The sequence below is a fragment of the Ostrea edulis genome, chromosome 2, assembly GCF_947568905.1.
Source record: "Ostrea edulis chromosome 2, xbOstEdul1.1, whole genome shotgun sequence".
Taxonomy (NCBI): Eukaryota; Metazoa; Mollusca; class Bivalvia; order Ostreida; family Ostreidae; genus Ostrea; species Ostrea edulis.
This window is the reverse complement of record NC_079165.1, coordinates 75160085-75187323: the sequence shown is the minus strand read 5'-3', so window position 1 is coordinate 75187323 and position 27239 is coordinate 75160085. Positions and strand designations below refer to the sequence as shown.

Sequence of the window (27239 nt, the reverse complement as noted above, 5' to 3'; positions counted from 1 at the left end):
CAAAGCTGGATGAAGGTTAGTGTGGCGACGAATGCCGGGAACAGCTGATATAATGAGAAGTTCATTCAGGGTCAGACCTTGCAAAAAAGAAACTCGACGATTTTGATTCTTGTTATTATAAACACCTGCAGTTATACCATTGGCGAAAAATGTTTGGCGGTGCGGATTGATAGAGTTTGGCACGTTTCAAAGTGTAGAATGTACTGCATTATAAATGAAGTGAAACTCAGTAGCATGATATAGCGATACATTGTTTTGGGATGAAATGTATTTACTTCGGTGCTGGTCTGTTTAGATATAACGCACCCGCAGAAATCATTTGTCAGATGGCACACAAGAGGAAAGAATTACTTTGCAAAGGTGCATGACTTTATTCACCGTTACTGCATCATACACAGCATTCTATCAATTATAAGCTCAACCAGGGATATACACCGTCATCTTCAGGTATGTGAATCTTAATTCATAGTATTGTATTGTAAAACGTACACGTGCAGCAGTGGTTTATACGTCGTTTTTATTCCTATTTCAAACAATGCTATTGCAACATTTTCACTCTATTTTTTCTTATGATAAATCAAGTATTTTCACTTAAAGAATGATACATCTAGGAAGGTCAAAATTAAAGTGGTCCTTACGTGCAATATTGTATTGTCGGACAAAATAGCGACCCTGTATCGTGCATGCATCTTGTACATGTATACTCGTACGGCCTAAGTTTAGAAAACGTATGTCAAGTTATCTTGCTCTTACTAGGATACGTATAACAGTGTAAATGCATTATCCAAATACACGACCAAGACATTTCATAAATATTTATGCTAGTTTTTAACAAAAGTAGAGAAAACTGTTCGGTGTCATTCCTTGTTTGGTTTGAAGATCGTAGCCTTTGTTGTATCTGACCACTGTTAATTCAGGGGTGACGCTGAAAGAAGAATCACAAATGAATAACTAAAACTTTATTGAAGGAAGTTTTGTGTATTTACTTTTTATTACTTGTATCATTCTAGATTTTTGCAGGCGTTTTGGTGGTTTGTTTACTTTATCGATTATAAGAATTTCCCACCTCCCTGTGAAAGTAATTATAGTAAACCTTGTTTTTCGCAAACAATTTTCCCCCTAGAAACCAACGATTGCATTATTTGTATTTCAGATCATACAAACTCACAGACACATGTATGCCATTGGATTTTAAATGAATTTCAATGTTGTTATTTTTATCATTTATCTGCTTTACTGGTTACAAGGTAGAAAAAAGCAATAGAAAAAATGGTAGAAATAAAAGAAATAATGCCGACAGTGGGTATTTCTAAGTAACTAAAAGCATTAAGTAGATATTACCTAGCATTCCTGTGAATGGCCGACGGATAAGTCCGCAATGAGAATGCACAAGGGATAGCTAAATTATCAAGAGGGTTTTCATTTATCTTATCTTGAAAAGAACTTTTAAATGTTTACAGAATCGATATCCCCAGCTTGATCTGGATATCGTACATTAAAGCACTTTGGACACAGAATCCACTGCTTAATTAGTGGTTAGGCAGTGTAAACTACATCAATAACCTGTTAGACTTAACTTTATTCGTAACAATTTATCTAGATTCAGTTCTATTCAATGTGAATTCAAACTTTCACACTACAAACAACAAAACAAAGCAAATACAAAAAGGGCAAAAACTTTCAAATAATGAAAACGTGGAAATAGTACTTCCTCTACATGAATAACTTTCTTAGCTGGAATATATTTCTGTATGCACAATATTTTCAACAATATAAAACCTGCATTCTTATTCAACACCCAACATACAGGAAAAAAGTTTTTTCCCTTTGTTTATTTGTTTCTGTGTCTCTTCAAGAATTTTTCATTCAAATTGAGACGTCAACAGTTGTTAGTGAATTGACACAGATTTAGTTAAATCTATGCATGCCGCTAAGAGCCGTGAATATGAAGTGTTTTTTTATTCTGTCAACACCTGGTGCAACACAGAACCAGTGATATTTCACTTCTAAATGCCGAGTGTTTGGTGAAGGAGCAACCACTACCTATTACGATATATGCCGTAGGTTTGAGGCGATTATGGGACGATCGAACTGGACTCGCACCCACGGCCTTCCGGCTACAGAGCGAACGCTCTAACCACTAAGCCACAGTGATGTGTGTGGGTTTTTTTGTTTTTTGGTCGTCTGAGCTCTAAGATTTTTTTTTTATGAAAAGGAGCACAACCCAACTCTTTCATTAAAACCAGACGTGTAAATGTGCACTTAGAAATATTTATTCCTTTTTGTTTTGTTTTCACAACAATGATGATAAAATAACAATCATAGAAATGGCCAGGTTCAATGTTTCAGCGAGTACAGTAACGTTTACAATGTTATTCAAGAATTTTATAATGTTGAAATCATCAATCCATTCGCAAAGATATAAAATCATGATAGAAGTATGACAATTTTGCGTAACTCCAAATTTAATCAAATACCAATACATTTGAGATTCCAGAGCGGGTTCCATTCATGTACAAATGTTCACAATTAACCCCCAAAACAACGTTCAACAACTTGCTTTGACCCTGTTTGATTTTACGTTCGGGAAAATTTACATACTGACTGATACAATAAATTAATTTTTTATTGTATTTATTGCTCGATGATCTGCGATCAATATTCTATCTCTGCAACCCTACCTCATATAATGCAATCAGTATCTATCAAAATGTTTCCACGAGGACATGTTAATTAGTTTCATTGAGTAGAATTGAGGTGTAAAGAACTGCTGCTGTTGGTTAATTGTTTTTCCTTTCCAGATCATATCCATGGACGGTCGGATCTTATTACTTGTCTGTTTACTTCAGGTGGTGGGATCCAGTAACATCAGCCAAAGGTAAGTCACATCTCACTTTGTAAGTGACATGTATCACTGTACAACGCGTCTCTGTAAGTGACATGTACCACTGTAAAACGCGTCTCTGTAAGTGACATGTATCACTGTAAAACGCGTCTCTGTTAGTTACATGTATCATTGTAAAACACATCTCTGTTAGTTACCTGTATCACTGAAAAACGCGTCTCTGTAAGTGACATGTATCACTGTAAAACGCGTCTCTGTTAGTGACATCTACCACTGTAAAACGCGTCTCTGTTAGTTACATGTATAACTGTAAAACGCGTCTCTGTTAGTTACATGTATCACTGTAATACGCGTCTCTGTTAGTGACAAGTATCACTGTAAAACACGTCTCTGTTAGTTACCTGTATCACTGTAAAACGTGTCTCTGTTAGTGACATGTATCACTGTAAAACGCATCTCTGTTAGTTACATGTATCACTGTAAAACGCGTCTCTGTTAGTGACATGTATCACTGTAAAACGCGTCTCTGTTAGTGACATGTATCACTGTAATACGCGTCTCTGTTAGTGACATGTATCACTGTAAAACGTGTCTGTTAGTGACATGTATCACTGTAAAACGCGTCTCTGTTAGTGACATGTATCACTGTAAAACGCGTCTCTGTTAGTGACATGTATCACTGTAAAACGTGTCTCTGTTAGTGACATGTATCACTGTAAAACGTGTCTGTTAGTGACATGTATCACTGTAATACGCGTCTCTGTTAGTGACATGTATCACTGTAAAACGTGTCTGTTAGTGACATGTATCACTGTAAAACGCGTCTCTGTTAGTGACATGTATCACTGTAAAACGTGTCTGTTAGTTACATGTATCACTGTAAAACGCGTCTCTGTTAGTTACATGTATCACTGTAAAACCCGTCTCTGTTAGTTACATGTATCACTGTAAAACCCGTCTCTGTTAGTGACATGTATCACTGTAAAACGCGTCTCTGTAAGTTACATGTATCACTGTAAAACCCGTCTCTGTTAGTGACATGTATCACTGTAATACGCGTCTCTTTAAGTGACATGTACCAGTGCTGTGAGACAAGTGTCCTTCCGTAAGTTATTTATACCTACAAGTATGTAAAACGTGTCTCTTTCTGTAAGTTACATGTACAACCTATCATTGAGTCAAATGCTGTCTGACTTGTTTCATACTGATTGTTAGGGCGTTCTTAGCACACTAATTTTGACTACGGATAATTCCGTTTACATGATCAGGATATAGGGCTCACGGCGGGTGTGACCGGTCGGCAGGGGATGCTTACTCCTCCTACGCACCTGACCCCACCTCTGGTGTGTCCAGGGGTCCGTGTTTTCCCAACTATCTATTTTGTATTGATTTTAGGAGTTATGAGTTTGATCACAGTTCGTTATCTTCACCTTTGATATAGAACTCCTTCTAGGCACCTGATCCCACCTCTAGTGTGTCTCGGGGTTGGTGTTTACCCAGCTATCTACTTTGTATTGCTTATAGGAGTTATGAGATTGATCACTATTCGTTATCTTCACCATTCATGTACCACTCTTAGACATACCTGAATTCACTGTACATATACCACTGGGAGGCACGTTTTCATCTGCAAGTTACATGAACAAATGTGAGATATTTCTGTCTGTTAATTACAGATACCAATGTAAAACAAGTCTCCTGTTAGTTACATGTACCACTGTTACATGCGCACTGTGAGACATGTAACACTGTTTCTCTGTAGGTTTCCTGTAAGTTTGATGTATCACTATAAGACACGCCTCTCAGTTGAAGAGCATTCGCTTCGTAACCGGGGGTTCGTGATTTCCTCTCACGCTCGGTCAAACCTAAGACGTACATGTAATCATATCGTGTTTGCTCAACATTTAGAAGTGACAATCACGAGTCTTTCGGATATGATCTTAAAAACGGAGGTCCCGTGTAGCGGCGTGCGTTGACAAGAACCCTCATTGCTACAGCCCTGGGGCCAGTTTCACAAAACTAACTTACGACTAAGATCTAACTTAAGACATAAATTTTTCCTAAGTTCATTCCTTATCCGTTTCACAAAGTGTCGTATCTTAGGATTTTCATAAGTTCTTTCGCAACTTTACTACAGGTAAGTAGGTGTCTTAAGTTCAAACTAAATATGGCGCCGGCCTTTTTTTTTTTTGGCTGTGTCGTCGTCAACTTAGACGAGAAAGGCAGTTCAGAGATCGAAACAATCCTTTAAATTATATGAACGACATGGAGATTGTTTCAAAATTTAAACTACCACTTCATTTGATCATCGACTTATGCCAAATGATGGAAAACGATTTGAAAAGACACACTCGTAGGTCCCAATCATTGCCAACATCGTTAAAAGTCATGGCTGCCCTCAGGTTTTATGCAACGGGGAATTTCCAATTGGAGACTGCTGATCTCCATGGCATCAGTAAGTCCAACGTTTCCAGAATAGTTAGAGCTGTTTCTTCTTTACTTTCAAACATGAGCCCTAACTATGTCATGATGCCTGGAGGAGATGCAGAGGGCTTAGTGGAACTTGAAGGTTCCTTATCGAAAGTATCAACCCCACCCGAAATCCCAGAAACGCACGTGTTTCCAATTATAGCTTGGATTTTGTCCTCTATTGGAGTGATTTCTACTTCTCTGGGCAGGGGGCCACCACCAGTTTTCGCTGTTCTCGTCTATTCAACACCATCTCCCTTTTCGTATCCCTCGTTAAGCAGCTCCATTTCTTTTTTAGCTCATCAACTGTCCTTTCTTGGGAGGTATTAACTGCGTTTACCTTTGCTGTAATTTCTTCCCGTTGTCTTTTTTTAGCTGAATTTGTCACGCTGGAGTACTGTTTGGATATAACACTGTATAATACTTCTTTTCTTTTTTCTACCTCCTCAGTTAAGATTTATATTTCTGCCGTTGAGATATTAGGATTTCTTTTTGACTGCGACATGTTAACATTTCGAGCACGGCATGGGTTGTGTGGCTCGATTTATTCGTTGAATTGGATTGTGAGTTGAACAATAAAATCATTGAAACATGACAGACCGTCAATTATTGGAATTGAAATGTGTTGAATTTCTACATGTATCGGGCTGAAACAGGTGACACCCCCCCCCCCCCCCCAACCTCCCTCTCTCTGAAACTATGTACCAATGTCAAACTTAATTGCTTGTAGTGTGTATCTAATAAGGTTTTCTATCAATTATCATTTTTAATGATTAATTTACACAAGCCATTTATTCACTACCGGTATTTAAACTGTTAATGCAAAATCTGAAAACACTGATCACCTGTTTTGATATACACATATTTAAGATATATCTTAGGAAAAGAGATTTCTTATGAACGTTTCGTGAAACAGTTGTGGATATTCGTAGGAAATTCGTAAGTTAGAACTTAAGAACATCTTACGACATATCTTAAGATATATCTTAGGAAAGTTTTATGAAACTAAGCCCTGAGTGCTAAATGTGGTACTTTACCGACAGCTGGTGACATCTGAATATGAGTGATAAACGTTTCTCAACGAGACGTAAAACAACCAAGCATATATCTCTTTCTACTTCTGTAATTAAGTCTCATCTACAACTGTCGTACATGTCTTGACACTGGGACTACCCATTCGCTTGTTACTTATACTCTAATACCGACGCGTAAAAAACGAGTTTTTTTTATATATATAAAAAGATTACATACATGTTAGTTCCGGCGGTCCAACTAGGTGTAAAAATGTCTTCTTGATGAGACCAACCAGTGAAAATTCGAATATGCGGTTGTTTTGTTGTTATTGTTTTCATTTTTAGCCTATTATGTATTATTGTTACCTAATGTATATGTTGGAACCCAAACTAACCTACCCAAACCAAGGGCGGATCCAAAGGGGGGTCAGGACACACCCCCACCACCACCTTTTTGTGGACCAAAAAATTAAGTTATTCAATTTTAGCGAGACTTTGAGTCAAAATGATATGAAAGGTGGATACTTACATCTAATTGCATCATTCAAATTTATCAAAACAGGTATATCATTAAATTCTACGATAAGTAAGACCGATATATAATGACGATATTTTCGTCAGATACAAGTATCACTTAAGAATTCTTAAAAGTATATGTAACAAAGTTTGTTTAAGAAACAGACAATTTAAAAGTGAAAAAGAAGTGCCAGGAAATGTTCAGAATGCAGGATGTTGCACCATTTACCCCAAAGCTTCTGGGGGCCTAGGCGGTCCTCAGACCCCTGGCCTATTGGAAGTAACCGTTAAATCAGCTTTTTTAATTATTTAAAAGCAGATCTGAGTATAGCGATAGCAATGACTAGAACTGGGGGAACAAGTAGTAAATACACACAAAGCGTTTTCATGTACGAAAAAACGTCTCAAGATTTCCCCCTAAGATGTTATGCACACAAGCAAAGGGTGTAAATGGGGTAAGGGGGGAAATTGTGAAAAGTAGCTAGAATATCAAGTGCTAGACCCCCCCCCCCCCCCCTTCACAAATTCCTGGATCCGCCTATGCAAACACATCCAATTTCTTCTTTCGTATCTTGAATAAAAGTTTTTGAAATTCGTAAATCCGTCCTGAAATAGCCTTTATACCTTGAACTCTGATTGTAGTATGTATCCTGGTTTACAATTCAAAGAACGCTGTAGTAAGATCCCCATACAAAAGTTAGGATTTCATACTACTGATTTCACTTAGTGCTCCAAACTTATGAAGCCCTGTTACTGTACATTACACCCTGTCTTCATAAACATCAAAGGATTGTGTTTTTCATTTGTTGAGACAGATATTAACACCATGCTTGAAAATGTTTTCGCGCTCACGAGTATAAGAATGATGGTACCTATACATACATGCTCATCCTTATATAATCTCTGAATAAGAAGTTTATGGTTCGTGTTTGAATAGAATTTCTGATTGAAAGAAATATTATTCATGACTAATAATCTCAGCGTGTAAAAATATCATTACTTGGATTTATATCGACTTAACATGTACATTTGTCGTGCATGTTCATGGGGTTTCGTTGTATATAGTGTTGAACTACCTGTAAACGCACGATGTTCCTTGAGGTCATTTCTAGATTTCGCATTCAAACAATCGAGACGTTTGGCAGAAGACCATAATGTTTTCGTTATGTTGGCCGTCTGTTTACGCATTTGTGTTCTCTTGACGTGTTTTCATAATATCGTTCTGCAGTAGTCGTTCCTTCACTCTGACACCATACAAACGGAACTGTAATGAAACAATCTCATCAACAGGTCAATATACCGTGGGGGTATTTATTTGAACAAAATTATGTTCGCAGAGGCATGATTCATAAAGATGACAAAAACAATGAACCAGTCATCATTTCTTCTAATACAGAGAGTATATGCTTCGAAACATACTTTCTTTATTTTGTTCACTGGTGATTAACATTTGATTAAAATGACATGCTTGTTTTTACATAAAGAACTAAAAATGATACTGGAAATTTTAACGCTTGATAAACGTAAATGAAATTGCATTGCGAAGAGTATAACATTTATCAACATTACCCTGTTGAGTTATTTTACGAAGAGTGTGACAATTTGGTTTACAATGCGTTCATGTAAGAACCATGTAATTGTATTTTATTCCTTAACATCCGGCCAATTAATGTATTCAATATTCGCATTTAATCCAACCAATCGTTTTGTTTGTGAATAGACGTACAAAAATGTACCTAAACTCTTTGAACGTTATTTAATATTTGTGAGCTCTGAAATACCGGTAGCTGAGACAGGAAAAGCGTCTCTGTGAACAGTTTTATGGGACATACATGCATATTAAAAGATATTGCTTGTTCAACTCAGTGGTGTAACTTGGTTATGTTCAATAGTTCTTCTCACCAACAAACACTCTATTTGAGCCACTGACTTAATTCAACATATCTTACAATGCATATATGTGACAACAGCTTTCTATCTTTGTACGTTTTAACGGACGCCATTGACAGGTTGCGTTTCATAAAACGCGGTCAATAATGTCGCCATATGCACCTGGAATTAAGCATACAATGTAATATTGACCTCAAATGGCCCTTGACTTTTAACCAATCAAAATTAATGTTTGCACAACGAGTATGTGATCTAACTGATTCTGATAAATGATGCGTACTCGGAAAAACTATCAGACATATATCACCAACAATTTCACTGATACCACTGTCAAGGCCTAGAAAATAGGCCCAGCATTGCCTGACAATTTAATCGAATTATATAAACAATAGAAAAGATGGATAAAAACGTGCACTACATGCAATGTGGCAGACTCGCCAGTAAAAACAAATAAAATGACTGTTTTGTGTGGGAAATGAATAACATAAAGTAGACAATCGGAAACTAAAAGGTTAAGGGTTTTAGTAAAACCTTGCAAATGATATTACATGCAACTAGTGCGCTCGTTTAACTGTAGATCGCCTGCACTTTCTGGACACGTAGGTTTGTCTTGTTTATGAAGACTATTTCGCGCAAAACCATTTCGCAATATTTTATGGTGTTTTATACATATTGTACAATCAATAGAATAGCAAAAATGCTTGACATTTATTACATTTAAACAAAATTTGCAATGGTGTTACTGATGTTGATCAACGAAGTAACACCTTCCTTTGTCTCTGACAAAACCATTTCTGTTGGTTTATATAAACAACATCTTTAACTATTCGATTTTTTTTTTTAGAGTCAGTAATATTGAAAGGTCTGATCTAGTCTATTTGAATCTTTCTTAATATTTGTAGCTGAATATACATGTATTTATTTTATTGTGCCACGATGCTTTTTCCTTTAATCTTAGTTATGCTTTAAATCAGACAGAAAACCTTTGGCAGAAATCCAGCGTACAATAACTTCCAGGGGCGAGCTGTACAATAACTTCCACGAAACCGTATTATAACTTCTAAACTAAGAACATTGCTAGAAAACAGCAATTTTGTAACATTAATCAATAATAAAATATAAGAAATACAATATATATATAAATTAAGCATAATTGATGTGTTCAATTAACACAAGCAGTGTCGGATCCAGGATTTCCAGAAAAAAGAGGGGACGTATTAGCAAACATATTTAGCCACTTTGGGTGCCAAATCTGGACTTTTAATGGCATTATTTCTGATGTCAATATGTTCTGTGCAGGGTTTGAATGTTTTTAACCTTATCATCTATATATGCCATGTAATAATGCCTTATAAATATGGTGAGGGGGGACTCTCATATCGCCACTCACACATCGATAGATTCTGTATTACAAAGGTAATGATTATCGACTGCAAAAACCACATGTTATATATAGCTAAAGTCTGCGACATACATGTACTTATTATGCCCAATCCCTCATCCGAGCTTCTTTTTTTAAAATAATCCATCAATACTATGTGAATATTCGAGATAAAGTCATCCAAATTATTTTTGAAACTCTAAAAAGTCAGTGTCACCGATCTCCATGTCGAATCTTTTATCAACCCCAGACTTATGACGTCACATCGCGTGCAATTTTTGCAGCGATGTTATGCATATTCATGACACAAGACATTTACAGTGCTTTCTTTTGTTTGAATGAATTTTATTGTACAGAGGGGCATGAGACACTCGTCGCTGTGCGACTCGACTGCCACGCCCCTCTGTACAATAAATTCCATAAAAACGAAAGAAAGTACTGTAAGTATAACTTAAAGCTGAGTTTCAAATCACGATCTCATTATCCGACCACAAAGATAAACAAACGGTAGTTAGTCAAGCGCTACTATGTACAGCGTATCTTTGTCAAACTCATGCTTGGAATTAACGGAATCATCGTGGTGGGGGGAAAAGGCGATTTCATGCTCTCGATTTAACTCACGCAATAGCAAACGAGATTTACTTTTCAATGGATTCCAAAATGGCTACAAGAGAAACTAAAATAGATTTAGAAAAGAGCAGATGAATTCCAAATCCGGGAGAGAAAATAACTTCCGCTACGGGAAATTTGTCAGTCCGGGAGATTTTTAAATGTCTTTGAGCCTCTCGCGAAATCCGGGGAAGTTGACATGTATGCTGAATTATGTTTACTAGATACACTATGTATGACACAATGCTGACTAGACTTGCGTTTGAGTTAATCCAACTCGTCCATTATCCCACAGGTTTATTTTGCTTGTGTAAAATACAATGCGAAACGCTCAACTGATTTTTCTTTGCACTTTTTGAACACGTGGGTTTGCTTATTTTTGTATGGAATATGGTGTGTATTCACTCATGTTATAGTCCCGAGTTCAGGGAAATAATAAGGGGAATTCACGTGATCTAATTGACACTACAGTCTAACCGGACTTTTTAAAAATCATTTTCAAAAGTTGTACAAAGACAGAGGTGAAAGTAAAGCTTGTGAAACGCGCCCTCTGGTGAGAGAATAACTATCAGAATATTTAGACACAATCCCACAGACTTCAACAAGTGACCAAAAAAAAAAAAAAAAAACCTGTGAAATAATCTGAAAAAAAATCTGTCTCCTTGACAAATCATCAGTACACTCCATATATCATCTTCAGTTGCGTATTATAGTAAATTCATATCAACATGTGTCTTAACAACGTCTGAGCACGTACGCGTGTAGCCATTTTATGTTTTGTGTTGAAGAAGTTGAATCTCATTGGTTCATGCAATCGCTCTTAAGGTAACTCCATACTCGCAGTTTTATCTGATACAAGTTTGAAAAATGTATTTATTTCCATTCATTAAAGTTAAAACTAACAAATTATCAAATAAAATACATATGTCATCACACTTTTTAAGACAAGAGACGTACATAAATAGAATCATCTGTCACCGTCAGAAAATTGCAATTTTCCTTAAACAGCGTTATAAAAATTTCATACAAATTGGTTATGATGATATAGTAGCATTCATAACAATTTCATGAAAGTGTATCTTTACAAAAATATACAAAATGTCTGTAAAAATAAAGGAAATATATCGCATAATAGACTTAATAAAGAAATCAATAGAAACAGAGTTATTGCCCTTGGATTCAATATCTTAAAACGTATCATTGATTATTCATCTATAATTTAGACTTTTAAAATAGTTTATCTTTAACAAGATTTTTTACAATAACTATCAGGAAAGATTCCAATAAAATTTATGTTCCTATCACCCATAAATGTAAATAAATCATTGATTTTGCAAAATATAAAGACATCACAGGAGGGTGGAATTACTTTAAAGCCATTCAGCTATCTAGCCCAAAAACTTCTACATAATCTGTCAAGCAAGGGTTTGTGAGAAATGTGGAAGATCACAAATCCTTGACTTGGGAATATAGATGTGACGATAGATTTATTTATGCACATCTTTCTGCTTAACTGACATAATGGTTGCTCTTTTCGATGTTGAACAGCTAGTATACAGAAAGACAAAACACAGACTTGAAGTTGAAAAAGTCATATACCGGTATTATCAAATGTCATTTACCTATAAATTTTAGTTTCAATTTTCCCTACAAAGTTAATAAAACTTGAACTCCTAGACATATAACTGAAGTCGTATTAAAATATCCAAACATTACCGCATAAATATTTACATCGAAGGTAAAGATAGATAAAATATCTCCAAACACAAATGTTAGTAAAGCCATCTCAACTTAGTTAATGTTCTTAAAAACAGGGAGAGGTGGAAGGCTTGTTTAGCAACCCTTTTCACAATATACATCCAATATTGCACTGGAATCAATTGCAGTTGCCTCGCCAGTTGATGCGCACTTCGGTTTCTCAATTTTGCAAGTTTTGCACAGTCACTATTTTGTAAATTTCTGGAAGCATTATATACCTGCTATTAGGGGTAGAAAACCCATGTAAGTAACAATTAATCTAGTTTGCAGTCAGACTGAACTATTTAATCGCTAGGATTATATATTACGTATGATATGGTGAATCATATCTTGTGGCCTTATTTGTTCGCTATCTTTTTGCTCTGAGTTTGTTTTGATGCTTTTTGATTTGTAATCTAATAGCATTATTATTGTGCTTTAAGCATTATTTTCGTTATTTTATGTCACGTGGGGATCTGGGTTAGAATAGGTCCTCAGTACCCCTTGCTTGTCGTAAGAGGCGACTAAGTGGGGCAGTCCTTTGAATGAGACTGCAAAAACCGAGATCCCGTGTCACAGCAGGTGTGGTACGATGAAGATCCCTCCCTGCTCAAAGGCCGTAAGTGCCGAGCATAGGCCTAAATTTTGCAGCCCTTCACCGCCAAATGGTAACGTCTCCATATGAGGGAAAGATTCTCAAGAGGGACGTTAAACAATATTTAATCAATCAGTCATTCGTTATTTTGTCTTTTGGGGGAAATCAGACTTTGAGTCATTTAGCTTTGCAGGTGCTTTAATGTGAATTGTATTAGCTGATTTTCCCAAGAATCTTCTGTTGAAGATGTCTTTCGTCATTTACATTGTTAAGAATAGAATGACAATTTTCAATCTCAGTCATTCTGATGCGTTTGTTCAGATATCAGATGACAACAAAAACGAGCTACGATGAGCAGATAGTTTGGTGATAGAAGCTCGTAAACATAAATATGTACATGTATACATTGTATGTAGCTGCGCCTTTTATCGATACATGTAACATCGTCAATAATACAAGTTTATGATTTATAAATCTAGCTTATATTTAACACCAAATTCGACGAGCGTAGGTTGAATTTTAATAAAAGACAATAGAATTACACGCACTTCGTATCAAATGTATTCAGTCAACCTCAGAAAAATTCACCAGAAAAAAAATTGTTCATTTTGTTCCGAAAAACTGTTTTCATCCGAAATGGTACACTTCTTTGCCAAAATGTAGTTCCCAAAGTGCCAAAATGTAGTTCCCAAAGAACAAATTCCACATATACAGTGTATTTCATACTAAACAATATTTTTTTCAAGAAGTTATCCTAAACTCATTTCTAGTCCAATGCTGATGAAATAAGAAAAAGAAAAAAAAACCCACTGACGGTAGAAAGATTTACAATATCATCTAATTATTTTAGAAAAATTTTATGATCACATGTAGAAATTTCAACAAGAGTACTTATTTTTTTATATAGGTATATGTAACGTTCTTCTACATTGTGAATAAATGTTACCAAGTGGCAGTATTTTATTGTAAGAATAAAAAAAAATATGATAGCAGAATCTGATATTTCTAAACTCAGTGGTGCTTAATTCAACAAAATTGAGGAGAAATTGACCACAAGAGAAAGATGGTTTGACATGAAATGTAATGGGGAAATTTTCTTTGGGAACTAAAGTTTGTCACGTTACTGTCACTATTCGTGTATATACAATATCTTGAGATTTGTTTAGAGCTTAGAGTCCAAAAGAAGCAAAATTATAAAGTACATTTCATACGTGACCGTAATGACATGGTCTTCATTAAACCAGTCTCCTGTGTGGTGTACTATGTACATGTAGACACCCGACCAAAATAATTGCAGTCTTAATGGAGTTTCCAGATAATTACCACATGGCATTTCGCACTAATTTGATTCTGATTTTTTTTTATCTTTCAGGCATGACTTTTTTGATGTCATTCTTAATGACAAATACGATCCCAGGGTACCGCCAATGAATGAAGGTATAAAGATAATAGCATAAAATTACATTGATTCAATTCAGATTCCCCGAAGAATTGTAAAAGTTGGTTAATGTTACTTCTGCGAGCCGGGGCATGAAATCGGCAAAAATCAGGAGAAACTATTCAACCACAAAATACACAATGTAGTGTACAATCAGAAAGTTGTGTATCAAAGAATTCCACGCCATGTTCTGAAGGCTCTACAGATACAGATGTTGGATGCCCAAAGAAGATTCCACAAAAATGACCACGATGTTGGAAAATAATTTGAATATATAAACGTGAATAAAAATCTTTGTTGTATTGCTTAATCTTGTGAAACACCGAACCGATTCTTTTTTAAATCGAGACTGATAAAACAATCAACTAATTTATGATTAATTCCTTAAAAACGTGAATTTCATGTGAAATGTGATAGATTTGAAATTCAAATATACGTGTAATATAAGGGTATTTTGTCCCACAAACTTCAATTGCTGTGATTCGAAGAGCACAATAATATTCGAATGAAGCACTGTATTGCCTGTTGCATGGTTTTGACTATTAGTCATTTGATGTATTTTGTTTTTAACTCACTTTAGCTTATAAATCAAATGAGTTTTTCTGATCACTTGTCCATCGATCGTCCGTCTGTTAGCGTTTTAGATTGTCGACTTCTTGAAACCCATATCAGCCAATCTTGTAGCGAAGCATCTTTGGTATAGGAACTTCAGTTTAAGTACCACACACCAATTTCTAAGGGAAAGTGGTTACAAAATAACCATGATTTTGTGTGAAGTCACATACGAATATTTAGGGGGAAATCTTTAAAAAAAATTCTTTTCAAGAACCACTAAGGTATGAAATGTCAAATTAATTTTCAAGCATCATTAGTTCAGATTTAATTTAGATTCATCTTTCTTCACATCATGAACCCCAAGACTGAGGGAGGGAACACATATTTTTGTCAACATAGTTTGTGCTGTGTTTGGTGGGTCTGAATAACAAAATCTCTGTTGATATGAAGAAAGATAATAACGTGAATTATTCACATGGTGACACTAATGTCCACATTGCCATGATTGGGTCCATAATTGGACTTGAACGTTTTATATGCAAAGTGCAACTGCTACGGTGAGCAATGTGACCCATGTGCCTCTTGTTTCATTTTTTACATAAAGTCGCTCTCTGCAGCAGAAAGGGAAGTGGTACAAAATTATACACATTTTCATCAAAAATACAAAATGAGGGAAATCTCATTTATGCTTTACAATATATTTTCCGAAAACAATCTTCCTCTTTACAAGATAGCGATATATCAGTTTTAAAAGTCTGAAAGTCATTTCAGAGAAACAATTTTTTTTTATCTTAATCATGTATAGTTTTCTTCAAGTGGTATTGTGAAATAATCATGAATTCAATCGGAATTATATTGCTCTACTACATTGCTTAATCATTAATAATTGGTTCTATTACAGGAAATGGGGTGCTTTGGTTCTTCTAAACTCTAATTCGGAATCCTGCTATTGAATAGTGCCTTAATGATGTTTATTGCACAAATGTTCATTCATAATCTACTACTTAAATACCATCGATTTGATCGCAAAAACTTTAACCTTAGCCATAGCTTTGAATGGTTTGTGATATGGCTTTCATATTTCACATGTGTATTCCTTGTGCCAAGACTTTCTTTTGGTACCAGAATTACTTTACTACCGTGGTGGTGGTGGGGGTGGGGGTGGGGGGTGGGGGGGGGGCATCGGTTCGGTGTTTCACAAACTCATCTCTAAACAAAAGTTTAGAATATACGCATTTAATTGTAAAAAATATAACAATGAAAAATACATGCATTTATCCATAATTAGTTTCAAAACCAAATGTTTAATGACCCATAGTTCCTTTTAGCAAAACGTGAAATGTTAAATGCAATTTTCCAACGTTTTTCTAATACATCAACAACGTGTTGAAAAATAAGTGTTAATTAGTGTTGATAAAAAGATAACCAGGAATAACGAGAGTTGGTAATGCTTTAATCTATTTCAAATTCTAATTAATATTCCAAAATATACCAATAAATCCGTGTTGTTAATTTTGGCAGGTAAGCCTGTTTTGAACACTATCCAGCTATACATACAAGGACTGGACTCCATCAGTGACAGTACAATGGTAAGTAAAATGTGGCAAAGGCCGCTGTGACCTTACAACAATATATCTGAGTTCATTCGTAATAGTCACTGTCAATTATTAATGAAAGATGGAAAGTTATATCCCGAAAATCAGTTAAATATTCACGAATCTTTTATTGTCTTCATAATTCTGTGATTATGATGAGAATTCGTTGGCACTGATTATCCATTAAAAGAAGTTTACAACTTAAAGTTACTTATCTGTACGACATCGGTCCCTTATTATCTATTCTAGATTGACAACTTCATATTCTCATACTGTCCAGCACACTTTGAGAAAAAACTAAGGGCTAATTTTTAATTCCGAAAATTTAGGGCACAAATTGGGAATCTCATAATTAAATTAGAGCACTTTTAGACATTCAAATGGTCTTACTTTCGCAATTTTGACCCCCCCACCCAAAAAAAAAAACTCACAAAAATACTCTACTTGCAGGAAGGGTGTCTTCTATTGGTTTGAACATATTTTATTGCATATATAATATACAAAAGGTTTGAACACAAGTTCTTACAACTTACGAGGTTCTCACCTTAGATTAATTGATAACAATTGTCATAAAACATATGTATAGATAAAATAAATACATGTACATATAGCATAAAGTGAATTACTATCATGAGAATCTTCCAGCTATTATTGGCTATGACCTTAATAGTCACATCTTTGTCACAAAGTCACAACCAATAAACAGCTTGACATATGGATCCATAGGTCAAATTTAGCTTAAATGCATTTTCAAAATTGCTAGAGAAGAAATAAAAAAATAATAATAATAACAAATAAAAACAAATATGAATTGACATGAAAAAGTAGGACTTCTTAAGGATTTCCCTTGAATTCAACATTTTTTAAAGGACTTTTAGCAAATATTAAAAAGATTAGGATTTTTTAGGGCCGCTGGACAGCCTGTATATCGGATTCAGAATTTCATCAGAGAAAGCTTCTCAAACAGAAAAATAAAATATGTCATTCTATTTTCAAATTACAAATGTTTCCTGGTCATCTTCCGTCATTGATACACCTTATCGATCACTGTCCCTTTAAAATACTATGAATATACGTTGTTTTCAACATGTTTGAGTCTTCCCTTACAAGGAAGCTGATGTAATTACGAAAATCAGGTTACTATGTAAATAGGTATGATTGAGAATATGCGCTTCATCCCGTCGTCGATAGTTATTTTTCCAGATGTACAAACACTGTTGATAGCCTTTCATAATCATTAGCATTCGTCACAGATCTAGACTAAACAAATCCTTTTGTATCGCAGTGTCAATTTCGTAATGCTTATGAACATTATGCATAATCTTGAACACAACCCATAGTTTTGAATATTACGCTAAGTTTTGAACATAACGCAATGCTTGTGTTTTTTTTTTTTTTTTTTTTTTTTTTTTTTTTTTTTTTTTTTTACGTCCCTTTGAGTATTGCTTACTCATATTGAGACATGTACATGTAGAAGTAACGTAAATTAAGACCTTTGCATAGCGCTCAGGGTCGTATCAATGATGGTTCTTTATTGTGCCTGCCGCGACACGGAACCTGTGATTTTAAAGTCTCATCCAAAAGACTAACTTCGAAATATCAAGCATTTGTGAAAGATAAATCTACCTGTTTTACGTTTGATACGGCCCGACATGAGCAGGGCTTAAACCCGCGACATTTCAGTCTATACCACAAATCTCACGCGTATATTCGACCAACAAAAATATACAAAATTGTCTTATTGATATAACTTTGAATTCTTTTATTCATTTAAATTATCCAATATTTGTTATTATAAAACTAATTAATTACAGGATTTTAAGATGAGCTTCTTCATTCGCCAGCGATGGTACGACCACAGATTGGCATATCAGGGGCGTTTCGATTTTTCTAAAGTTGAGTTGGATACAAAAGTCATGTCCAATATATGGGTCCCAGATCTTTATATAAAGAATGAGAAGAAGTCGGAAATCCATGCAGTGACTGTTCCAAATAAACTGATGCATATATATCCAGATGGCCTGGTCGTATACAGTATTAGGTACTCACATCAAATAGTACTGACTGAAATAAATTCTATCTGCATGTTTTATTCCAGAGAATATGAAAAAATGGAAATGATCTCGTTTTAAGTTTCCCATAATACATGTACATATGTAATACAAACTAGACATTAGTTCCTTATACAGTGTACCTATATTTCGTAATCCAAATTTTTTCTTTTTAAAAATAAGGTGAAAGGTAGGTGTATTAGATACGTGGTATAAGTTGTTTTTTTTTAATGATAAAACACTGCTCAATGAAACTACTGTGATGTAAACACAAACATGTACAGCTATTGTTTATATATATGTAGAGTAACAGCTATTGTTTATATATATGTAGAGTAACAGGGACCTATTCTTGCCAAATGTACCTGCACAAATACCCGCTAGACCAACAAACATGTTCCATACAGATGGAAAGCTGTAAGTATCGTTAGTTCTGTAACTATGATTATGTACACAATGTGCAAATGTCGTATCGCTTCAGTTTTCCGCAGTTATGTTTTAATTTTGAAGAGAATTAGACATTTAATAGTTTAAATGTCATCTTTCCTAGAGGGAATGGGTTAATAGGAGTGTAGGTCCAAACGTCAGGTGATTGTGATATTTCCTTTGTGCAGTTAATATTAAATAGGCCGTACTATGAGAGAACATGTTTCGTAGATTATTCGCTTAAGCATGTCGGTATTCTTGAGTGGCTGCAGAATAATTTTCACCCCTCTGACCGCACACATGCCTACCTAGACAAACGACATGGTATCTACTGCATGACAGGATTAATCCACAGTTACTTTGATAATAATCTACATTGTGTTTGTTACCACTATGACCCGAAAATAATTTCGCATGAGGTTCTGCCAGGGTCATCTGCTGTTTGTGTTTAACAGACAACGATGCGAACACATGCGATCGACATAAAAAAAAAAATAGGTGAGGTTAAGTAAAGCTAGCATAATGAAGGGCAAAGACAAGCATGACGAAATTGCGATGACCAAGGAAAATGTAATTTATCATTAATAGATTAATTTCTATTTCAATTACCAAACTACAATAAACTATATTATTTATTTCAAAACTCAGGAAAATGGAACGCCTGTTGAGGTGGAATAGGAATCCAATCTTTCACGATTATCAGATTACCCCCCCCCCCTTCTCGTTTTGCTTGCCTGTTTAGTTTATACAAATGATTTTCAATTTTATTGTAGTATATATGCTTTAACAGAACCATCTCGACTGTCTCTTAGTTCGCCAGTCTGTTACAAATGGCCGATACATTTGAAGTTCCTAAGTAAATGACCATTCTAATGCCCGAAAGGGATTAACAGTAATATGATTGTTAAAATTTGTCCAAATTGCAATTTCTGTTAAAATATTAGTCTCTTACAAAAACGTTAACCTCCCCGATAAGCCTGAAAATACCCCAGGTGACAGACGAAAAACTTAAAAGATTTTTCTTTCAGAGGACTAAAAGTAGTTCCCTTTTCTTTATCGCATATTCATTGACAGTTGCAAAGTTTCATTCTCTTCTGTTATCTACCCTTATGGTGACCATATTCGAATTGTAGTCTTCAGACTTTTCCAGCATAAATCACACTATATTACTGCCTTCTATCCATGCATTCTGTCCAGGATGATCATTATTCAATTCTATAATGCACTGTACGGTGTCTAAAGATGCTTTTTGTAACACCTATTACTCGACCATTCCTATCCCAACACATAGGATGCCACTTTTCATGCCCTGATAATCAAGAGATTTGGGGGCATATATATATGTTTTGTTCACCGTCTGTCTGTCTATTAGTTTGTCTGTCCACAAAAACTTTAACCTTAGTCATAACCTTTAAATGAATGGTGATAGGTTGATTGATTGAATATTGTTTAACGTCCCTCTCGAGAATATTTCACTCATATGGAGACGTCACCACTGCCGGTGAAGGGCTGCAAAATTAAGGCCTACGCTCGGCTCGGTTTTTGTGGTCTCATCCGAAGGACCGCCCCAGTTAGTCGCCTCTTTCGACAAGCAAGGGGTACTGAGGACCTATTGTAACCCCGATCCCTACGGGATGTATGGTGATAGGGCTTTCATACTTCACATATGTATTTCATATGACAAAACACTTTTTGGTACCAACATTTTTTACCTTTAACATACTTTTGAAAAACTTTAACCTGATTTATTACTTTTGAATGGTTGGTGATAGGGCATATGTAGTCCTTGTGATAAGACCAATGTGTCACTTCCAGATATAGGCCTAGAGGATATTCAAGGTTTTGTTGATGGTAGTAGAAATTATTTCACGAGTGATACAGGATTTGTTTTTTTGTATTTTCTTTTATTTTCATGAGTGCGACACGACTGAAAATATAATATAAAAAAAAAAAATCCGGTCTCACGAGTGAAATAAATTCTATATCCAAGAACAAAAACATTAACTTTTCTATTTATTATATTTCCTTTGGTTTCTCCGTATAAATACTGATACGTTGTCAATAAAGATCACTTGCACCGCGCAAGAACATACCGACTAAGCGAGAAATCACCATCTTGGTTCTTGATCGCATATCATTGGTGGAGTTTGCAACGAATCTTGATAACAGAAGATATGCGTAGGCTGCATATGCACATACGTAGGCCTAATGTTTACTTCAACCCAAGATCGACTTTTGAGTTGCTCCAACAGAAAGTACTGGAATGTTTAAATCAACGCCTGACATCACACAAAATACGTCATGTACCAGAAAAAGCTATATAATTTACAGTTTTTGCATTTAATAAAGTTTTAAACAACATAACTAACCATAGCATGCAGCATTGTCGCCAAAGTCCAACACAGTAAAATGTAAATCATTCACAGATCCATGTCAACCAATATGACTTGACGTCATCTGGTACATTTTGCAAGACATGACGCATTTTACGCTTTGATAGTTGGATCAAGCAATCCCCCACATGAAAATTTAATTATTTTTGGGTAGGGCCTATTGAAAAAAAAAGAAGAAAAGAATTATGTATAAAGTAAAATGAAAGTGATCTTATGTATTGCGGATAAATATTGTTGGCAAGTGTGAAAATAATTGTGAAAATAACAACTTTTATTCAATTAATAAATTCCAGTATTTCACGGTTGATATAGTAATAATCGACTTTAACATACTTTGAAAAACCTTTAATTTAAGCCATGACTTTTGAATGCTTAGTGCTAGGGTTTTCATTTTTCACATGACCCTTCCTTGGGACAAGACGTTTCTTTTGGTTGGAACATATTTCCCTTCCTGATCTTGACCTTGGAGTTTAACCTGTACCTAAGCCATATATTTTGAATGATTAGTGGTGGTGCTTTTGTATTTCACATGTGTATTCCCTTTGACAAAACCTTTCTTTGGGTACCAGAATTTAATTGATGCCATACGGGGGCATCACTGTTTCATAAACGCATCTTCTTTAAAGCTATATTAGGTCACAACACCATTTTAGTGAAATGGTTTTATAATTCAATAAGAAAGAATTTTATCTATCGAAGGCGCCATGAATTTCACGTCTTCATTCTTGCGAGTAAAAGCCTCTGTACTGCTTATAAATAATTTGCACTTAGTCTGTGTGATAGGTGCTAACGAGAACAGATGTACTGCATTTTAAACAAATAGCTTTGAGATTTAGACGCCTTTCATTCCACAACCCAGTTGCATAAAAATTAGTGTAGTTCAACTGACGGTTAAGCTATTATTACAAAATAACGCTTTGCACATCGTGTAACCGGAAGAAAGAAAATGCAACGGACCGGATTAGGATTCGAACCCGGGCCCCCTGAATCTCTAGTCAGGTGCTACATTGATTGATGTTTTCCACCACACTCAACAATTTTTCAGTTATCTGGTGGCGCCCAGTTTTTATTGGTGGAAGAGAGAACCCAGATGCAATGTACCTGGAAAGAGACCATCGACCTTCCGAAAGTGAACTGGGAAACTTTCTCACTTACCGGCGTGAGCGTGATTCGAACCCGCGCCAACAGAGGTGAGAGGCAGTGTGATTTTGAGCTCTAACCACTCGGCCACGGAGACCCCTTTGGTGCTTCATGTATAACAACTGAGCAACATGTATCTAGCCATCAGCGATCAAACCCGATTGACCGCTACATTCCTCCCCACTTAAATTGTCTTCGTCCTCGAAGACATAACTCGATGCTTTTGCCCCCGGCAAGAATGTCACCTGCAGGGGTGGTCAACGGCACCAAATATAATTGGAAGGAAGAAAATGAAACAGGTCAGACCATGACTCGAACCCGGGCCCCCTGAATCTCTAGGAAGATGTTCTACCAACTGAGCTCTCTGGCCACCCTGGCCACCGGCGATCGAATCCGGCTGACCGCTACAATTGTAAATGTAACTAAACTTTGTACAATTTGGGTCCAGGGGTCATAAAAGCACCAGTTTGCCTATATATTCAGGAACAGACAATGTTTGTAAATTTTAGAATACACTTTTGATCCACAGAGCCCGCCCTGGTACCGGAATTTCTGACCCACCTGTTATGATTTAATTTTACAACTGTGTGTTGTTGTGGGTTTTTTTTTGGCGATTCGGCGATTTGTTAAAAGCACAATTCGGCAACGAACTGATAAAGCTGCGTGACTTTGAAGTCCCTGGCGAGCAGCTGTAATATGCCTCCGCGTAGAGAAGACTTTTAAAAAATGTTCCATTTCTAGGATTTCCGTCCAATCCTGAAATTAACGATATTCAGATTTTTTTTTTTTTTTTTACACATTTGTTCCCCAAAGGTAGTATGCCCGAAATTAGTATCTAATTAAATCTGGTAAGTTAGCTTCTGTACCGAACGGTGTGTTGAATTTTGCCTTTTTGTATTTCAAATTTACTGTTGATTTGTCGCATAAACTAAATATATAAGTTATTTTTAACAAAACATAACACAAATCGATGCTTAAATAAATGCATATTCATGTCTTCTAACAATAAAGATATCAAACGTTTAACACTAGTAGATTAAAAATAAAATGAAATGATGCCCTGTTTGCACTTTATAGATACACATCATATAGAAATCCGTAGTTCAAAAAAGAAAATATAGTAATTTAAGTTTTAAAAACTGCACATAAATTACAATGTCTTGCCCAAAATAAAAGATGAACCCAAAAATGATATACTATATAAATTTCTTTAATTATCGGCCAATAAACTAAAATTTCATATGAAATGGTTTATTCATTGTGGAGGTTTTTAATAATTAATGTTCTGTGAGGAAACACTTGAATTATATAGTTCTACGTGTCTCTTATTTGTATCATGAACTACAAAACTGAATCGAAATACCTGGCTACAAGTATAAATATTGACAATAGTGCTGATTTACAGTAATTGTTGTATATATACTTTTATCTTTCCGGTACAGAATATAGTACTTTCCAAACTCTTTCTAAATTTGAATTAACGTAAATAAAATCCCCATTGGATAGGGTAAGGTAACAAATATGTAATATATATGGGTAATGAAATAAGTATATGATGCGATAATTGAACTAGTGCCTACACAATTATAGCGCATGTATCTTGCGTGGCTGAGGGGCTAACTTCTTTGATAACATAAAGCAAGAAGCGTATACATAATAGAAGATTTATGACATAATTTTCATTAATTTTTTTTTTCACAGATGGCTACAGTACAGATACACTTACTTTTCAGTGGAATGACACCCCACTCATACGACGACCAAACTTAACGTTGCCGCAGTTCAGCATTGGACACATTACCAATCATTCATGTGACGTCACGTATTCAAACGGTAATACGTCTGGTAAATATCCCTATCCCTCCACTTTCCAAGAAATATATATCACATTGTATTTGCAATGATTTCTGACGCCTTTCTTTGTGAAAATAGTGAAGACATCCTTTTTAATTGTTGATTGGATACAATAACTGTCAATTTTATTTCGAATTTTCAGTAACTTTCACTTGTTTGGGTATTGATATTGAGATGAGCCGTAGTTACGGATATTACATGATTCAAGTGTACATCCCCAGTTTCCTTATCGTCTGCTTGTCTTGGGTGTCATTTTGGCTGAACATTGATGCCGTTCCAGCTCGAATTTCCTTGGGTTTGTTGACAGTACTAACTATGACAACACAAAGTTCCGGAGCACGTGCCACCCTACCCCGTGTGTCTTACATCAAAGCTATCGATATCTGGATGGCGACATGTCTATTGTTCGTGTTTGCTGCTTTGATTGAATTTTCTGTCGTCAATGTGAAAACGAGGGTTCAGCAACGTAAAAGATTATCATTGAAGGAAATACCATTACTTCTGCATGCCAAGGTTTGCAAATTATATCTACTTTTTGTGAACAATTACCGTATAGGGCTAAGCAAATTTTACATTCCCTTCGTCATTAGATACCCGCAGAGGATTTCTATTAGAAGTCTTCAGTTGTGGAGAAAACGTATGTACGACTCATTTGATTGGTGTCATTGTAATAACTTGAATTTGGACCAATTAGAATCCATGTTACATACATGTAATTATCAGTATATGGTGGTAACTGCTTCTCGAAATGGAAAAAAAAAAAACTATAGGCGAATTTTGGGTGACATATTTACTATTCTTGAAAGGTTTTATGGGGGAAGGGGGCGCAACAACTGTTTTTTAAATGATTTTTGTAAACAAAGTGTATGTAATTTCCTGAAGATACATGTATATAAACAGTGCGACATTTAACTCTGGACAAGACAAACGTCCGGAGTTTCGCCAACCCTTTTATTAAGGATACAAAGAAACCCTTAACAAAAAAGATGGGATTTTATGTTCACAAGACATGCACCAACATTTGCACTTGTAACTATTGTAGTTTTATAATATATAAGACAATAAACGCTACTTTGTAAATATTGTAGAGTTCCGATTTTATTTTCGGACTAAATGATTGGTTGTTTGTAATTCATTGAACAAAATAGCAAAGTTAACGGTTGATGTGCTTCGATGCCAACGTTTATGCATTGAGTTACTTGTAGAAAGACAATTGCAATGGAATGGATGATGAATACCATAATTTGTTGCAATGTAGTAGATTTGTTACAATTAGAAATCAATGTATTAAATGGGGGGGGGGGGGGGGGGGGGGGGGTCGCCACCAAATATAGTAACATCAAAAGCTATCTTTAATTCTAATTAATTTCTGTCAAGAAAAGTAAGTTAATTCTTAAAAGCTATCCCAATTAATTTCTGTCAAGAAAAGTAAGTTAATTCTTAAAAGCTATCCACCATACTCTGTCCCCTCAATAATGACTTTGTTGATATTGCTGCAGTTTGCACATACATGTATGCATATATTGTGAACACATCATATTGTATATTTGTACGAATACTCACATGTATTTTCTCAATAACTTTGTACTATTAGTAAGGAGAATAAAGAAATTGAAAATTGAACGATGCATTATCGGTAAAAACGGAAATATTGACTATTCTGTGTACAATCACCATGGAATCAAATACATGTAGCATTAGATCATCAAACTTTTACTGTTTACAGAAAACATAGATGACTGGATATAATTTCTAATACAATACAAACATATTTAGGGGAAAATGCATATAAATTTGATATGTGGTAATATCTATTTTATTATTTGAAAGATTTCTTTTTTGTGTTTGGATTTCATGAAAAATAATGATTAAACATTTGCCATGCCGTTTTGATTTCTGGAAAAATTGAAACCTGAAAGAATATTCAGTTCAGAACTTTCGGTGATCAAAATGCATATTTCTAAAGTAATAAGAATATAAGCATGATTACATTAAAATCTCAGCTGTAGTTGATTGAATAAAGTCCATTTAATCAATTTTTTTATTGCTTCAATCTATAAAATGAATGTTATATTCATATGGTTATATTATTTACAATGCAATAAAATAAATCTAAATTAAATTGTTTCATGATTAACGATTAGTTAGAAATGGGTAATCAATTACAGCTAATTGCATTAAAGATTACACATTATGTAAATGAAATATTTATAATTCTTGTCCATGACGTAACATTTACAGTCCCTGTCGATCCGTCGGGTCATGCTGCTATACTTTCAAATTATCTTTGCAGGATGACGTCAGCAACGAAAAACCAAAATTAGACAACAAATGTCGAGACGAAGCAAGGCGTGTGGACAAACTCTCTAGAATTGTCTTCCCCCTAGTTTTTCTGTGTTTCAACATCATATATTGGTTGGTTTACACTATCTGGATCCCGGAAATACAAAAGCATGACTGACAATTTGATGCTCCCAAAGTTCCTCATTCCTGTTTACTGTTCCGCAACTTGACAGTGAGCCCAAATTACATAATGTATACCATACGAATTTATATATAATTAATTGTAGTAAATTCCCCGATATCTATGCGTTTTTTCTACTTGCAAATATTACTTCTATGTACAGTTTAACGTCTTCTCCATATACTACTTGTTTCATAAATTATACTTCTTTTCTTAGAATGTTATAAATATAGTATTGGCTACTAATAAAAGTTTTCATAGAGTAACT

At 35.2% G+C, this 27239-nt stretch overlaps 1 protein-coding gene across 2 annotated transcripts; it reads left to right on the top strand.

Annotated features, from left to right (window-relative positions):
- LOC125678151 (glycine receptor subunit alpha-2-like) lies at nucleotides 1–27239 on the top strand. Of its 2 annotated transcripts, none has more exons than XM_048916352.2 (9): nucleotides 1–447; nucleotides 2802–2878; nucleotides 14428–14492; nucleotides 16570–16637; nucleotides 18458–18684; nucleotides 19029–19111; nucleotides 24355–24498; nucleotides 24650–25020; nucleotides 26801–27239. In XM_048916352.2, exons 2-9 carry the CDS (start codon nucleotides 2811–2813, stop codon nucleotides 26966–26968), a joined length of 1194 nt encoding a protein of 397 aa, XP_048772309.2. In that variant the 5' UTR covers nucleotides 1–447; nucleotides 2802–2810; the 3' UTR covers nucleotides 26969–27239. The 2 variants fall into 2 exon arrangements, with proteins under 2 accessions (XP_048772309.2, XP_048772310.2); XM_048916353.2 differs by having other exon boundaries at nucleotides 18–447; nucleotides 24355–24486.

What these genes read in the sequence shown, in the direction of transcription:
- LOC125678151 (XM_048916352.2), top strand. Translation starts at nt 2,811, where the DNA reads ATGGACGGTCGGATCTTATTACTTGTCTGTTTACTTCAGGTGGTGGGA. An exon ending in TCCAGTAACATCAGCCAAAG is followed by an intron (nt 2,879 to 14,427) that starts GTAAGTCACATC and finishes TTTATCTTTCAG; the next exon opens with GCATGACTTTTTTGATGTCA. An exon ending in CTGGTCGTATACAGTATTAG is followed by an intron (nt 18,685 to 19,028) that starts GTACTCACATCA and finishes ATATATATGTAG; the next exon opens with AGTAACAGGGACCTATTCTT.